This window comes from Macadamia integrifolia, chromosome 2 (genome assembly GCF_013358625.1).
Source record: "Macadamia integrifolia cultivar HAES 741 chromosome 2, SCU_Mint_v3, whole genome shotgun sequence".
Lineage (NCBI taxonomy): Eukaryota > Viridiplantae > Streptophyta > Magnoliopsida > Proteales > Proteaceae > Macadamia > Macadamia integrifolia.
The window spans coordinates 41,203,394-41,220,443 of NC_056558.1; the positions used below are offsets into that span (position 1 = coordinate 41,203,394).

At 39.1% G+C, this 17,050-nt stretch overlaps 3 protein-coding genes across 5 annotated transcripts in view; 1 reads left to right on the forward strand and 2 right to left on the reverse strand.

Moving 5' to 3' along the window:
* LOC122088863 (conserved oligomeric Golgi complex subunit 8) overlaps window positions 1–2,636 on the forward strand; it is a 7,447-nt gene extending 4,811 nt beyond the window's left edge. Inside the window, exons 8-12 of the mRNA XM_042658220.1 lie at window positions 356–423; window positions 507–561; window positions 893–1,031; window positions 1,901–2,085; window positions 2,180–2,636. Of these exons, the coding sequence (XP_042514154.1) occupies window positions 356–423; window positions 507–561; window positions 893–1,031; window positions 1,901–2,085; window positions 2,180–2,461 (729 nt within the window). The 3' untranslated portion in view covers window positions 2,462–2,636. The remainder of the gene's footprint in view (window positions 1–355; window positions 424–506; window positions 562–892; window positions 1,032–1,900; window positions 2,086–2,179) is intronic.
* A 1,616-nt stretch (window positions 2,637–4,252) lies between these two features.
* LOC122058288 (formin-like protein 20) lies at window positions 4,253–6,343 on the reverse strand. 3 transcript variants are annotated; one of them, XM_042620916.1, is made up of 2 exons: window positions 5,710–6,335; window positions 4,253–4,503 (listed from the first exon to the last, which is right to left on the reverse strand). In XM_042620916.1, exons 1-2 carry the CDS (start codon window positions 6,326–6,328, stop codon window positions 4,409–4,411), a joined length of 714 nt encoding a protein of 237 aa, XP_042476850.1. In that variant the 5' UTR covers window positions 6,329–6,335; the 3' UTR covers window positions 4,253–4,408. The 3 variants fall into 3 exon arrangements, with proteins under 3 accessions (XP_042476850.1, XP_042476841.1, XP_042476861.1); XM_042620907.1 differs by lacking the exon at window positions 4,253–4,503 and adding an exon at window positions 4,576–4,769 and having other exon boundaries at window positions 5,710–6,343; XM_042620927.1 differs by lacking the exon at window positions 4,253–4,503 and adding an exon at window positions 5,369–5,614 and having other exon boundaries at window positions 5,710–6,322.
* Window positions 6,344–7,903: 1,560 nt separating this feature from the next.
* LOC122071980 (U-box domain-containing protein 52-like) lies at window positions 7,904–13,894 on the reverse strand. Its single transcript, XM_042636477.1, has 9 exons — window positions 13,339–13,894; window positions 13,099–13,202; window positions 12,834–12,955; window positions 12,530–12,751; window positions 12,100–12,445; window positions 11,441–11,542; window positions 10,173–10,601; window positions 8,773–9,564; window positions 7,904–8,356 (listed from the first exon to the last, which is right to left on the reverse strand). The coding sequence occupies exons 1-9, from the start codon at window positions 13,523–13,525 to the stop codon at window positions 8,198–8,200; spliced, it is 2,463 nt and encodes an 820-aa protein (XP_042492411.1). The 5' UTR covers window positions 13,526–13,894; the 3' UTR covers window positions 7,904–8,197.
* Window positions 13,895–17,050: the final 3,156 nt, after the last annotated feature.

Here is a 17,050-nt window from a genome sequence, read left to right on the forward strand (position 1 = left end):
TGGGGGGGGGGGGGGGGCAGACTGAATTAATGTATTACATTTGAGTGAAACATGATACTTGGAGGTTCATTTCTATTGATGTATTGGGTCCAAGAGAAACTCCTGCATACTGGTATCTACATATGATGATGAACATGTTTTTTATTTTATTTTTTTCATAAATTATACTACCTGGGAATCTCAATGTTTGCTCCCCCACCCCCCTTTCTCAAAAAAAAAAAAAAAGGCCTATGCTTAATCTGAAACTGAATGAAGGTTACCGTTTCTCTGATGAATAAAAGAAGGGTGTCTGTAACATCTTCTGTGGAGTCCCTGCCGAAACTAATGCCCCTTTTTTCTTATCTGCCCTTGACAGTATTGTGCTGTGGGTCTTGGTTTGGTTGGCCTGGATTTTAGGGGCTTGCTTCCGTCACTTTTTGAAGGGTAAACAAATCTTTAATTTCTCATTTTCACTACGACCTCCAGCATTCCATCGTTTTAGCTAACTTTATTTGGCTGTTTCACAGTGCAGTACTCAACTTATTTTCAAAGAACATGAGTACAGCAGTTGAAGATTTCCAGGTCTGTGAAATAGTAGCATAAAATTAGTCTTTGGATTGTTTTACTGTATCGAAAAAATGTTTTTGGTTACAGAAACTTTTATTCTTGGGATACGATCTTATCATCTGAAAATTGAATTCAGTTCAGAAAATGGGCAACTAGGTTGACATGTTTCATTGAAAAGAACAACCTATTTTCCTTTTTGAGTGGTCTATAATTTGCAGCTGTAATTATTATTGCTGCTTTTGTTATCATCATTGTCGTTATTACTGTTATGCTGAATGACTGAATCAGATAGTTGTGAACTGTTTTATAATTTTAAACTGTTACAACTGCCATTGTTCTCTATCAGATAGTCCTGGATTCACATCGTTGGGTCCCATTACCAGCTGTTGGCTTCCCAAACAATGGTGTAACTGAGGAAAGTCAAGAAGATGTGACTCCACCTTCTTATTTAATGGAGCATCCACCTCTTGCAGTGTTTGTTAATGGTAAGTCTGGTTAATATGTCTTCTCTATGAATTTATTTCTTGGATCAGGATTCAGAGTAGTTATTTCATTCTGATATCTTTAATTTTCATTTTGAGAAAGTGGGGGCATAGCAAAAGTTAAAAATATTGAAATCTTTATTTGATATGCCATTGACTACCAGTTTTCATTCTTTTACTTGAAATTGAGCCAGGATCAGGCTAGAACCCTGCCTTATACCATTGAGAAATGCAAGCATTGATATCTTCTAAGATAATATCCAAAAGTTAGTTTGGAAATGTTAGGGAGCGAGTGTTCCTTTCATGCATTGGTGCTACCTCTGGTGACATCTCAATTTAAGTAACTCTTAACACAATTGTTTCTTGATAATTATTTTGTTTACAATTCGTAGTATTTTTATGCTCAATTTTTAGAGAACCTGACAAGAAGCTTTGAGGCTTGAGCTGTTTCAAGTCTAGTATTTTTCTGATTCTGACTAAATGAATTAGTCTTGTTTGATCTTTAATTTTTCAATCTTATCTGCTGATGCGTAAAACAGACAACAGTGAACCTTGATTGTTATGTTGTGAATTCCCAAACCTTACCATTTTGATGGGTTTGAGTTTGATAGCCGCACCTTATTGTCTAATCAATTAAGGATGAAAATTCTGACCAAAAAAAAAAAAAAAACCCAAGCATAACAGGAACAGCAATCACAAAAATTATGATGTCATGGGATCTTTTTCATGCCTTTGTTTTACATGGAGAGAGAAGTATTTTGGTGTACAGTTATCCACAATGTTTGGTTGGTTTTTCTCACCAAAAGATGTTGATTGTAACCCCTTAAGAACATCCTTTTCTCACTCATATTCTCTCTACTTGTTGGTTGCAGGTGTCTCAGCAGCTATGAATGAATTACGGCCCTGTGCCCCATTGAGCTTGAAAGATATGCTGGCACAAGAACTTTTAAAGGGATTACAAGCTGTTTCTGACTCCTTATTGAGGTACAATGCAACGAAGATGCTTAGAGAGAATGAGTCTATACTTTTTCTCTCACTCTGTCGGGCATTTATTGAGGTAAGATCTGAACTTAGACTGAGGAATGTTTGCAACCTGTACTTAATTATCGGTAGTGATTGTCAGCCTGTATTTTGAAACACTCCATTTCTAGGTTGTCTATCCACATTGTGCAACTTGTTTTGGTCGTTGTTATCCCGGTGGATCTGCTTTGATCACCGAATCAAAGAGTTTATTTGACGGAGTAAGCCGGCTATTGGCAGTCTCTCCTGCTAGAGAACTATCCAACCGGGTTGAGCATGTGGAGGAAAAAAATGCTTCTGAGAATGGTGGAGATATTCCTGCAGTGGACAATGGAGTTATACATGAAGCTGAGCAGACAGGAAAAGATGGTTTGGATGGTACTACCACAGAGACTGTTGGAAGTTCTGTATAAATCCTTGTACTGAATTCATGGAGTTCCTTACCCCAAAAAAAAAATCATGGAGGAGCGCAATTGTAATTTTGAGGAAGCCTATTCTCACCTTTTTTATTTTTCATAGCTAAAACAAAGGAAATAGAATGCATGGGAAAACAGGAACTTATACAAGAGAATGGAGTAGTTTGTGAAAGGGGTAACAGCCTTGTGGATTGGAGGTTCTGAAACACATTCTCTGATCTTATTATTTGGAATTAGGTACTCGTTTTGGGGGTGATAAGGTTTATACTTTATTCACGGTCCAGATTCTCATCCAATTGCCAAGAAGAGATATAGAAATGTTTTCAACCAAAAAGAAAGAAAAGCTATGAATATGAGCTTTTGCTAACCCCCCCCCCTTTTTTTAAGGAAAACTGAATATACCATAGGCCCTGTTTGGTTGTAAGGGAAATTCAAGGGAATGAAAATGAACCTAAACAGAAAACTTTGGTCCAAAAATAAAAACAAACGTTTGAAATTTATTTTATTCCGTCCGATTATCAATAAGATGCTAAGGTATAAGTTTTCCATTTCCGCGATTACAGTAATTCACTATCCTTGTTCTTTAAAACTCCAACATGTGAAGCTATCTTAAAAAAAAAAAAAAAAATGTGGAAGTTTAATTTTCCGACTTTCCCACTCCACAGACCACAATAAACAAACTGGGCTTGAGAAAAAAGAACACGTGAACCGCTAAATTTTCTTCAAAAAGCATGATTTTAGAGATAAAATCGTTTACTTTATGATTCACTCATTTTTTTCCACCTTATTTTACCAATGAAAATTTAATTTTAACTTCAGATCTGACTAAACAAGACCCTTACAAAATTGTGATTCTAATATTTAGTTTATATTGAAAGTGTTTGTTAGTTTCATTAGTAACCGATTGCATAAGATACTCCATGTCCATTTATCACAAACCTTTCCAGTAGCCGTGGAAGCCTTTCCACGTTTTTTAATGTATTTGTCCTTTCCAGTAGCCGTGGAAGCCTTGTGCATAGGATTGTTTTTGTTTTTTAAGAAGGTTAATGACAATGTCCACTCTCTAGAACAGAAGACCCTATCAATGACTAGTAAAACAATGTTCTTATATTCTACTTCTTGGCTCTTTCACTCTCGAGTCTCCCTCTTGTCAAACGACAACAACAAAGCCTTGTCCCAACTTAATGGAGTCAGCTCCATGGATCCAAGCAAAGCCAAAGAAAAAGAAAATGAAAGACGTTAAAGGAGACAGATTAGTAATCACTAATAAAGTAGAACATAGCTAAAGCAGGTCTGCTACCTGGATCTTAGCTCTCTAATCTGCTCTATTCCAAACCATACTTGAATCAAAGCCTAATTTGTGCATGTCTTTCCTCACAACCTCTCTTATGGTCATTTTTTGCTTGCCTCTAGTTTTTTTGGATCCTTCTATCTGAATCAAGTCACTCCTCCTTACTAGTGCATCTGATGGCCTTCGCTGAACATGTCCCAACCATCTCAAATTACATTCTCAAAGCTTATCAGGAATTGGGGCAACCCCCAAATCCATTCTAGCTCGTTCATTCCTAACCTTATTCCTTCTAGTTTTTACACACATCCATCTTAGCATTCTCATTCTCGCTACCCCTAGCTTATCAATATGCTGCTTCTTAGCGACCCAAAATTCCAGGTCACCCTCTTGTTATGCTTATAAAAAATAAAAATAAAATAAAAAAAGGACAAGGGATAGTAAAGTACCCTCACCTTACCAAAAAACAAAAGGAAAATGAAATGCTGACCTTACATATATGTGACAGCAGTCACAGCACTGCCAATCACAGCTTGTGATATTTGTCTGTATTGGATATCTGAGCCAGGTCCTTCCCATATTATATGAGATTAGGTTAGAATATACATCAAGAGAAGGAAAGAAGAGGCAAAAATGGCAACACTGCCTTCTTCCCTCTATCTGATCTGCAAGACTTCAACCGATAGTGGAAACTTAGGTGCCCCTCCTCTCCCCACGCCTTCTACATCTGCCCTTTCTCCCTTGTCAAATTCTAGTTGGAAACCAGAGAAATCTGTAAGACACTTTTCCGCATTGCTTTGACAGATCAGCTGTTCTTACTTTAGAAGCCATCAGGCCATTAATTTCCGAACAGAAGTGTCTCAGCTTTAAATTCTCGTGAAAGCTTGTGTTTTTCGTTTTTTCTTTTTGGTAGAATGTGAAAGTGTGTCCAAAGCCTCCCATGAGATTGGAGATTAATGGACTTCTTAACTGAGTTGAGTTTTATGTGTGCATGGACCATGGAGATCCCAACAAAACCTAAAAGATGCAGAAAAGAATTAAAATCACAAACAATCACATAACGCAAAAGTACTACATATTTAGACAAGATTGCCTATGTCCAGTCCACAGTGAGATGAGTTCTGTTTAATATCAATGAAAAATAGGTTTCAGCCGCTCATCCTCACACCTCCCAGGCTATAGAGAAAACGATCTCGTGTTCAACCCTAAATATGCCCATAACAAAATTTACAAGCCTTTCAGTCCCTACAGCCTTTCGAAATCAGCCAACAAATGCAAGCGATAGAATATAAGACATAGTACCCAACAAGTTCTCATATTCTCTCCCCATTTTTAACTTCAAAAATGTGATTTCTCAGATGGAAGTAACCAATACAGTTAAATGCTGTTATTGCTTGCAATATAAGCCATCCCAGTTGCATCTTAGTTTTTTTTCCAAAAAAATACTAAAAGAAAAAAAAAAAAAAAAAAAAAAAAAAAAAAGAAGATCAGAGACCTACAAGATCAGGAAAATTTCTAGCTACAGTGATCTCCTTCATGAGATCTCTTCCTCCCCTTAAATTGCATCTTCCTTGATGATGGGGAGAGAAAGAAATGCAGAGAGCAGAGAAACCATGTACAAGTAAATTTCAGATATGAAGCCTCAACTGATTAGGGTCATTCACTGTACAGTACAAACTGAAAATTGCTACCTCACACAAACATCAGAGAAAACACAAATCAAACATTTAACAATATATGGAAGAACAATGGGTTAACCTTTTTTCTCTCTCTAGAATCTAATAATATACATATGAAACCACCCCAGATCATGACATAGAATAGAAGCCCTTGTAACGGTAACACTTCATGAACACCTTACCCTGTTCAACTTGTCACCAAAAAGGGAAAACTAAGCTCAAGCAAAGTAGGGATGTAAAGAAGTAAGAGAAGAAAGCTGGAAGGGAAATCCAAGAACCCTTTGAGGCATAGAGGAAATAGTAAGGATAAGAGTAGTCATGGGGTCCATTCATTGTAGGCGGTGCCGGAGCAAACGGTGTGTTCAGATAATATGATGGCGGCGCCGGAGGTGGTGGTGCAACAGGGGTGTAATAAGAGTACGAAGGTGGTGGTGGTGGTTGAGGAAGGTAGTATGACTGGGGTGGTGAGTAGTACTGTTGAGGTGGCAAAAGTGGTGGCGATTGAGGAAAATAGTATGATTGGGGTGGTGAGTAGTACTGTTCAGGTGGTGGCGGTGGCGGTGGCAAAGGCAAAGAAGTAACTACCGGGGGTGGTGAACAGATGAGTGGACATGTCGCACAGTTACTGACACATAGTAAACCTGTTGAGGGTATATCATCCACATCCCCCATTGTTGCCTGCAAAAACATGATCATCCACAGAAGCCATGAAAACCATTTTCTTCTTCTTAGAGAGATCAAACCCTTCACATTGCCCATCTGAGTCATTTGAGCAGGAAAAAAAACCAACTTTGTGGGAATGTGCCTTTCCCATTTGGTCTTTTGACAAAGGCTACCAAGTAGGGAGGAGAGGCACCAATCTACCTTCTTGTCCATATCTTTTGAAAAAAGTGACATTTCTTTTACTTTTTTATGAAAGAAGATGAGGTGTGATCAGTGATGTTTGCTGTAAAGGAGGAAGAGATGTTTCCAATTTCAAAGGTATAGTGTCCTTGATTTCCAAAAAGCTGCAGTAACTGTGATTTGTTTAAAATTGAAATGTAGAAATGTGGATGGATAGTGTAACGTTCCAATTTAATTTTCGGTGGTGATAAGAGAGAGAGAGAGAGAGAGAGAGAGAGAGGATGAGATTTACTGGGTCCCATAATTGATTTATGAATCTGTGAGAAGGACTAAGATGAATCTCATGGGTTGGATATGATCATCCCATGGTGAAAACGTTTTAATGGAACATAATGAGCATATTCCAACATAGGCCTCTCTAATGATGGGGTGGGGTGAATACCTACAGGAGAGAGGAACCTAACTCGGGTCCTCAATAACACTTTCTCTCCATGAAATGTAAAAAATCTTTTTGATGATTTCTTGTATGACTTGGTGACGATGGCCATGTGCTGGTGCAGAGGTCATGCAGTGTAGCAACAGTCCCTCATAATATTATTTGTCAGTGATTCAGCACCCCTAAGCGTTCTCTCACGAAACAGTGAAATGACCATCCCACCACTTCTCTTGGATGCTCATGTACAAGTTTCCATTGACCTGTGATGGTGCAGGAACCATGCAACCTGACAGCAAACCTTTTCCCAATTTTAACAGCATAATGCAATTCACTGGTTGATGTGGTCATAAGATCATACAAAATAGTATCAAGATTTTTTTCTTGTCACCATCACTGGATTAGACTTTTTCATGTATGGTATTTCTATTTCGGATAAAGATTACATGGATGGATGGTTCAATAGTGTACGCTAGCACTTCTGTGGGGGAATCCGATTCTTATGCATATGTGAGAACCAAGGCAATGCTTGAAAAATCATGCACAGAAATATCATTTTCCATTTCATAAAGAACAAGCTGATTATTTTGCTCCCATGAGTCTAGGTGTTGCGGCCACCCTCCCCAACATAAACCTTTTCCCTTGTTTTATCTGGGTGTCTATTTGTAATGAAAAAGGTTATAAACAAGTTTTGCAATGGGATTTTATTTAGCCCCAAAACATGATAAACATTTAAACTTTTAGTTGCTTGAGGGGCATATAGTGTTTTTTTTTTTTTTTTTTTAGGTAAAAAGGGTCATATAATGTAACTTCACATCTATATGTAGCATTTTTTTTATCCTTTCTTCTTCCTCCCTAGAGGAAGGTTTTTTGTTACTAGTTTTCTCATTTCCCCCCATCTTGTAGTCTCATCTTTTCCCTAAATCTTTCGAATATGGTATGCTTCAAACTTAGCCCTCTTAAAGACTTTGTCAGCTTGCGAGTAAGTTGCAGGTAGCAAGGGGGTTGGGGTTGGGGTTGGGGTTGGGGTTGAAGCCGTAGGGGGAGAAGAGAGGGAGCCGGCAAATGCGAAAAATTGCCGGAAATTTCCATCTTCAATAGTTTCCTTTAGAACTACGAAAGCAGGCAATTCAATTGATCCAATTCTGATTTCTTAAACCATGATTGGGAGGAAAACACACCTATCAGCAAGAAAAGAAAAAACAAAAGATGGATTCATTGAATTATAATCCACAAGGCCCCAAAAGGACAAAACAATGGAGTCTCCCACCTCTCATATGTGAAGTAGTAGTTCCTCCGAAGTGTCTTACCTGAACCAGTTAACTGTGTAAAGCATAAATAGATCCAACCTTTGTGCACGCCCTCCTTTTCACAACTTCTGTATGTTGGACTCAAGGAAAAGGCCATATATATCCCTATATTTTTCTCTATTTTTGAGTACCAAAAAAAAAAAAAAGGAACACTCTAAAAAATAAACATGAATTACTTCCTTATATGTCTCCGCAACACTGTGAACCATCTTCCAATGCAACAAGCCTTCTGGGCACTAATTCTCCATTTCCATTTACAGGTCTTGGACTTGAACTGTTTCCACTTTTTTCTGAGAGATTACTACGTTGACTTCCCATAAGATTGCTCCTCGACATATCCTGATTATGCACAATCACATCAAAATTTATATAAGGAATTTTGGCCTAAGATATGGTTAAAATATAATATACGTAGTAATTTATTTTGGTTTTCTTCTTTGTTAGTGAACATGAAAATAATGGGAAGAGAAGAGTGAAGAGTAACTTAGGGTTAGGGCCTCATATTGATTTTCTTATTTATCATAGGATCACATCACCTGAAGGAATTTCTCTTTTTCCAATGGGTGAAAGAAAACTTAAATCCCGGTTTTCAAAAATCAGGATGAGATCAGCAGGATCTTGACTCGGGCTGGTTTTCTTCTAAAAATTAGGGTTAGGGCATAATTGGGCCGATTTTTCATTCCGACCGAGATCGAACCAGATCCCGATTCTGGGTTTTTAAACCCTGACTTGATCCAATCATACAAGAGTCTCACCTGAACAGTGGAGAATCTTGATCTTGACCTGGTAAAGTTTCTGTAAGAAGGTGGACCATAACTGAGAATAGTAGAGGAGCTAATACTCCAAGTGGTTTCAGCTTCACAGTGCCCAAGATCTCTTAGCCGGTTCAAAATAGGCAAAACCACTGAAGTCAAGTCTGGTCTATCTCTCCTTCGAAGCTCAGCACACTGGAGAGCTACCTTTGCAAACTCCAAAGCTTCTTCTACAGGCCAATCCGACACTGTTGGATCAAGAATGTCATCAAAGACTCCATTCTTAATAGCTTTCTCTACCTTATGTGAGAGACCCATCGCAGGCAAAGCAGTGATGATCTGAAGCAACATTATCCCCAAGGAATAGATATCTGATTTGACACCCAACATTCCTGTTTTCTGATACTCAGGGTCTATGTAACAGAAGGTTCCGGCCGCCGATGTGATGCGATACTGAGTGACACAGTCGGCGACAGAGGGAGGGACTAGCCGTGCTAGCCCAACGTCACTGATCTTGCTTACGTAATTGCGGTCTAAGAGGATATTTGCAGGCTTGAGGTCCCTATGCACAAGGGGTTCTGGTTTGCTTTGGTGGAGGAAGTTTAGGCCAGTGGCAATTTCTGCAGCAATCTTGAACCTGAGCCCCCATGGGATTGATGGTGTGTTCCCCCTTCGGAATAGCCTGTCTTCTAAGCTTCCATTTTCCATGTGTTCATATACCAAGCATCCGTATTCTGGGCAGGCACCCAGGAGTAGAACCATGTTTGGGTGTCTGATGCTGCTCAATACCTCTATCTGCATAATTCATCACAGTTCATTCACTAAAAGAATTTGAAGAAAATTTGACAGTTGACATCTACACTGAACTAAGACCAAGTTTTCTTTCGCCCACTATGAAGAGAATCTTTTAATTCGTGGGTTTTGACGCTTGGATGGAATTCCTGGAATAATGAAAAGGGCATTTTTGGACCTTCATCGTCAATGCGGTGGGAGAAATGACAAGATCACAATAGTGGGTGAAGGAAAACATGCCCAACTCAAAATATAGGAGAAATCTAATATCACCAAATCAAAAACTTTTTTCATATTGTCGTACAAGTTGGATGGGCCCATTTGATAAAAGTATTGCACAACCATTTCAATGGACAAATTCCATTCTCAAACAAATACGACAAGTGCCTCAAAAGTGAGTTTAAAGAAGCAAAAAATTTGTAAAATGGCACTAGAATCCTTTCACATAAAACAGCAAACTTGTAATTTACGAAGGGAGGGTGTTTCCTGCCTGTAGCAGACGCTATGCAAGTAGGTTAGAACCAATGAACACCCCCAACTAGTTCAATCAATAGGGGACAATAATATACTGATGTCGAGGCCGATCCAGTTACAGCTAGAAAGAAGAGTACCTCTTGTTGGAATTGCTGCCTTCCATGTTGGGCGTCTGGTCTGAGAACCTTGATAGCAACAGGGGTGTGATCCAGTAAGGCTTTATAAACAGGCCCATATCCACCTTCACCAATCTTCTTGCCTTCCGCGAAGGAATCGGTGGCAGCTTCAATCTCTTCAATGGCATATTTTCTATACCTAATGTCAATGTTTTCCAATGCAGCTAGTGCTCTCATCCTCTCTTCTGACTCACGCTGGGCCTTCAATTCTGCCTGTTTTCTCCTACTTGCCTCCTTTTCAGCTAGCTTTTGTGCCGTTTGGGCAGCTTCAATGGCAGCCCTGCACTTCGCTTTTTCCATCTCAGCCATTGCAAGAGCTGCTTCTTCTGCATGCCTGGTGTCCTCAAATTTATGACGTTCTTCTATCTTCCACTGATGTATCTCTTTAGCCTGAAATTCAATTATCAATTTTAGTATTTTTGCCCCACTCCTTTCAGTGACCAGGTACATGAAATGGTAAAAAATTAGGGAGTGGTTCTCTGTCCTGGAGCGCAACGTCTCTCTCCTCCTCAAAACAAGGGATAGAGATGTCTCTTCACATAGGGACAAGAGAGATAGACACATGGGAGTGTTGGCACCTCTTTGTACATGCCTCAGCAACAGAAAGGTAGCTCTATTGTGACCTATTGATCGCGGGTCTGAATCAGGAAACAACCTATTTGCAAAACAGGAGTAAGGTTGCATACTTTATATCCCTTCCCCCAAACCCACAGTGGTGGGAGCCTCATGCACTGGGTGCGCCCTTTTATGGATTCCTCACCTATTAAGTTCAAGATTCATGTACACCCCCCTATAGGTCCGTCATCCAACCCCCTCTTAAGGCACCGCCTGTCGCGGAGGTGAGATGAGAAAGTTGGGGAATTGAGCCCCAGTTTTGAGAGAAAAAAAAAAGAGAAGTGTTCTATTTTATGGCATGTTTGGTTGACTTATGAAGAGAGGTGCCAACTGGAGTGGGGAAGTTGTTCACCTTCTATTTGACCATTTAATTCATCAAACTTTCAAGTAGGTTCCCCCCTCCAATGACCGTCATGATTCTTATATAAACACAGTGAAAAGGTTCTCTGAGCCACTGGGATAGGGTACACTAGCATCTCTGTTTCTATCTCCTTCTCCAACAAAATTACCCTGCAGCCCTCCAATCTACAATACCGTTTTTTCACACCTCATTGATGTGTTCCTCTATGCCCGCTGGCTCAGAGAACCCTCTCCTATAAAACTGATTATCCAACCTTTTGCTTCGCTGAGATTGCTTCTCTGCATGCTGTGGTGTACATGTCCATGGTTTGCTTCAGCTCCTGTCTTAGTCTTTTCATCTCTGCCTCCATATCTCGCTGCACAAAGGACAGATTCATCCCATCATTTGCTAAAATTATACAAAATCAGAGGGGTGAGGAACCAAAAAATATGCTGACTTCTGGAAGTAAAAAATTTTCCATCCTCCCATGTATTGAGACGACGAAAGTACAAAGCTACTGGCAGAGGAATAGGTCAACAGTGGAAACATATAAAACTATTTATTTCCTCATATAGAATAGGGATTTTCTTATTGACACCACTAGGTGTCAAAAACTTCATAATCTTACTTTGTTGCCCTTTCAATATTTTTGGAGAAAAGAATGCCCCTGGTCGTGTGGCCCCGAACTGAGTGGGCAGGCACACATGGGCATCAATAAGAGGTGGGTTTTTTTGGCTTTCACAGAGGTGAGGGCATCATTTCGCTGCCTTCTGTGTCTTGACGAAAGGCCACAACCAGGTAGTGTATGGGGTATTGCTGACACCAGTTCCAATCGATCGGATACCCATTTTAACCATGGATCCCACTGCAGCAATGCTTTCCATCCCTACCATGCAGCAGTTGATTTATGAACCTTCTTTCTCTTCTACCTACCGAGGAATTTGCATTGAAGGAGCCGCCACCAATGGGACTATTAAGACCAGATCCGATGCCGAAATCATTTTCTGAATCCATGTCCATGGACCGGAAACACAAGCTGCTGCTAGAGAAATCTCTGTCGAGGGAGATGGATTCACGGCTTGAATTCCTTGTCATAGGGGATGTGTAATCCAGGCTTATGGTAGCGAAACCCAGGTGTTCCATTGATGAAAAATTTTCTATACTGTTCCTTGACCTTGGTGGTTTAATCACTAACTCACGATCCATGCTCCTCTCCAAAACCCTTCTCCCAACACCTGTTTTCTTCCACTTCTCCCCAGTATTACCAGTTGGTGTTCTTCTGCAACAAATTAACAAACACAACCACTCACTACCAGTGATTACAATCGATCCATTCTTTAACACAATCAAAACCTTGACTTACTTGATGCCTTCTACGATTACAGGAGTTTCAGGGGTTTGAAGCTGTGGAACTACTCGAGGTGACTGTAATTCTATGGGTGTTGCATTATTCATGACATTAAGAGGCGGGAGCCGATTTGCTGATCTGATCGATGCCACTTTCCCTTTTGAAATTACGTATACCGTACAGAAATCTGGTGCAGATTTGATCAAACATGTTGCCACATATGGGTTCCTAAATTTCCTGCAACCACACCAAAACAGAGACATTTACTAATTTATCAAGATATTGAGAAAGAAAAAGGGATAAAGAGTGATTTACAGACCTTGTGATGGAATTCTTAGACGATGCACCAACAACAACGTTGTTGATGCATTGTAAGTTGAGATAATCAATGATTGCCTTGGAAATATCGAAGTCATCAAGTACAACCTCCCTGATTTTAACCTGAAACTCCTCAAGACCTCAAACAATCAGAGCTAAACAAAATCATTGAGCAGAGGATCTAAGTAACTTCAATTCTCAATTGGTTCCAGCTTTATTGGATTCACGGAAGCTTGTTGATTAGTAGAGTTGCAGATTGAACGTACCCCTTTCCGAGCACAGTATCCACGGTAGGGGAGGAAAAGCTGGTGAACGTCCTCAGTAGTTTCCCGGTAATCATCGGGGCTAGCCTCGTTCAAACCCAAACCCTCTGCAAAAACAAAACAAAAAGTGAAATATTAACTTGGTCATTTCATCAAACAATTTCAATGCAACTACTGCAGCAGCTAATGATGATCATTGTACTTCAAAAATGAAAATTAAAGAAAGAGAGAAGGGGTACCTACGGTTTTCCCAGACGCGATTGATAACGTGGATGAGGATAATGTTGGGATTGGTTTTCAAGAGATGATCAATGGCCCATTTCACAGCATACTGGCTGTTCTTGTCCTTATCAATCGCCACAGCTACAGTAATGTTAACAGTTCTAGTATTCATCACAGGACTAATTCCTTCTGATAATGGTGGTGCCATTCAATTTCTCAATTGGACTATTTCCTATTCGTTGTGTGGTTACGATGCAGTGACGCTCCAAGGTCACTTGCACCACCACCACCACACCTCCACTTCTACGTCCGCCGCCACCACCGACTAGGGGAGAATAGTACAAAAGCCACCGACTTAATGCTCCTGAGAAGGAGGAGGTGGAGGTGGAGAAGGAGGAGGAGGAGTAAGCGATGAACGAAGACATAGACAGACCCCTATCTCTTCCTTCCTCGTTCACTTTCTTCATCCGCGGACTGCGCGTGGCCACCTCAACACGCTTGAAGTTAAAATTTTCGTAAAAAGCTGAGGCCTCAAATCACTTAACCAACTCAACCCCATCTCATCATTTCTATCTTTTCTCTCTCCTACAAAACTTTTTGCTTAATCAAGTATATCCCTCCTCTCATTCCGTTTATCCACACTCTAGGCAATATTGCAACATATGCAACTTTAAACGGGTTGAAATCACCTGCAATTTCGATCTCGTACAATTCCGTGCAATATCACATTCAGACGGTGACACGTGTATTGATACTAATACAATGGTCCAGATCTGGTACAACTAATAAAACATTAAATCAGTGAAGAGACATTTAAATAAGATCTTGACCATTGCATTGGTATCAATACACGTGTCACCCTCTGAAGGTGGTATTACATGGAATTGTACGAGATCGAAATTGCAGACGATTTTTTTCCACTTTAAACCCTTCCCCCCCCCCACCCCCACCCCCCAAAACTTAGGCTCATGGTCCTCTCTGCTGACTGGAGATGACTTGGGATTCCAGAAGAGATGGCTGTGGTTGTGTGGGGACCCAATGGAAGAATGTAGGTTAGGACCTACGGGTAGGGGTGTCAACTGGTCGATCCAGCTCGATTTCGGTCTAGGTTGAATCGGTTTTAGTGTAGGAATGTTGAAACTGAAACCAAAACCGAACCAATAATGAAATTTTGGTTTCCATTTTGGTGCGGTTTGGTTTCGATTTGTCTTCAGTTTCTTATATTGGTATATAATTGGGATTGGTTTCGATTTTTTGTCCAGTTTGGATTTGACTTTCCATATAAATATATACAAAACTAATTTTTTCTAGTGAATTTTGGATTGTTTTTGGTTTCTTACCAGTTTGGTTTCGGTTTCAGGTTCATTTGATTTCCGATGTGGTTCGGTTTGGTTATGGGGTTACAATACTCCAAACCGAACCAATAAGGCTTCGGAACAATTTGGTTTGGGTTATTATTGGTTTGGTCTGACCGATTTTATCGGTTCGGTTTAAGGTTTCACACCTCTACCTACTGGTGTCAATTGGTCGGTTTGGTCCAATTTTAGTATGAGTTTAATCAATTTTATCTGACAATAAATCAACTTGAAATCGAACGGTCAAAACAAACGTTAATTTAGATTTTTTTTTTTTTAATGTTTAATATAACTGGCCTTTTTTTATTATAATTAGCTCTTACCGTACCATTGTTGGGTTGTTGTCCGTTTGGTTTCGCTTTGTCATAAGTATTTAAAATATAATGTAAATGTTTTTTTCTTCAATTTTTTTTTTTCTTTTGATAGTTTTTTATCATTTTTTTCGTAAGAAAAAAGATCGCTACTTGATCATGTGGACAAACTGAGGAAGGATAAAATTATGCATAATAACATCAACATATATAAGATTTTTTATTTCACATAAGGCAATGCGATAATTTCATATGTTACGTGTCAGTAGACCTGGTGACTCCACAAACTAAGGTTGTAACTAACCATGCCAGAGCTGACCTTCCATATCAAGGTCAAACTCAACAAACCAGGCCAGCAATGACCTGCTATCCCACTACTATATCAGGGTCAAACCCAACTAAATGATATATATCCGATCATTTTTAGAGGAAAATTTTGTTTGTGCGTTGAGGACATGAGACAAGGATGACAACCTGCAAGCTTTACCGGTTTGTTAGAAGCTTCTAAATTGTATAATATATTATTGAGAAAATTACAAAAATTATTCAAAAATTAGTTTTAGTTTACCTAGTTTTTTATTTAATCAAATTATCCAAACTAAAGATAGTATTACAAAGCTACATACAATAGTGCCCTTCCCACAGTTATCTACATTTTTTAAATATATTTTCCTCTTCCTGCCCCTTTCCAATTAGGACTTAGATCCTCTCTAGCCATTTGGACGTTCAACACATATCTAATGGTTGGGAATACACACCCATGTATTAGGGGTGTGTGCATAAGTCTTTCCAACTGTCGGATGTCACGCTGGCGAGAGGATCTGAATCCCTCCAATCACCATCTCTACCAAGGGAAGGAGCAGTGAAAATTATAATTTAGTTAATAGAGAAAAGGGATCTGGGACACCATAGTGAATTACAGTAATATTATAATTGATGGAAAACTTATAAGGTAATGTGGTCCAAATTATCACATCAATAGGGCATTACAAAAGTGTTAGGCTGCATTTGGTAGTCATTCGGTTCCATAAATGATATTTCATGTCAAAAACAGAATTATCAATTTTTTTGTCAAAATGTCATTTAAAAAAAAAAAAATGGTGTTTAGTGACCTGTTTCAGGAACGATTATCCAAATTCATTTTTTTTTGTATTTTCAACAAAACCGAAATGATGGAACAAGGTTTTGTTGTTCTATTATTTTGTGTTTTTAGTGTTTTTTTTTCCCCTTTTCATTAAAAAAAAAAAACCCCAAAAAACACCAAGTTCACACCAAATGCTTTATTCCATATTTTTGTTCCTATAGAACAAAAAAACGTTTTTTTTCTGAATGACTACCAAACACAGTCTTAGTGTCCTTAGGTGTTTCTATGCATTTCCATTGCAATCATCCCCTCCATTGATGATAAGAATGAGAGAGTAATTGTATATACCATAGGTCCTGGTTTGGGAATCCCTATTGCCGATATCACTTTTAGAGAGATTTAATCACCTATGTGAGAGATTTATAGGCCAACAAACTAGAAAACTTGGTTGGCATCTTGAGTAGCATTAGTTCTTGGACTTCTGCGAGACACCATCAACAAGTTGTTGTAATAAACCAGCAACTAAGTTGAACGAACAATGGAGGGGCTTTTGGAACCTAGTGGAGGTAATATCTTCATCCTCTCACACATCATGCTTTACACTGGAGGAATGTAGAGCAATTTATGATTTCATCCTTCAATATTGAAGCAAAAGTTGTGGCATGTTATGAGGTTGTCTCTTATACATCATGGTTACATTATTTTGTCCTAGGTCATAAACTTGTTTCGTCCATTAAGAAGCCAATGCGAATATTTTGTCATAATATTTTTGTAGTTCGGTTATCAACCACACTTGCTTTGTGAGTAAATGTAAACTAATAGAGATAAGACATTTTGTTGTTGACGAGAATGTTCGGGATCATTGAGTAGCGATAGAATATATTGGCACAAAGAAAATGATTACGGATCCTTTCACAAAAGAGCTTCGACTCAAGACATTTGTATACCTAATGTTTTACTATACATAGGCAAAAAGTTTTGTG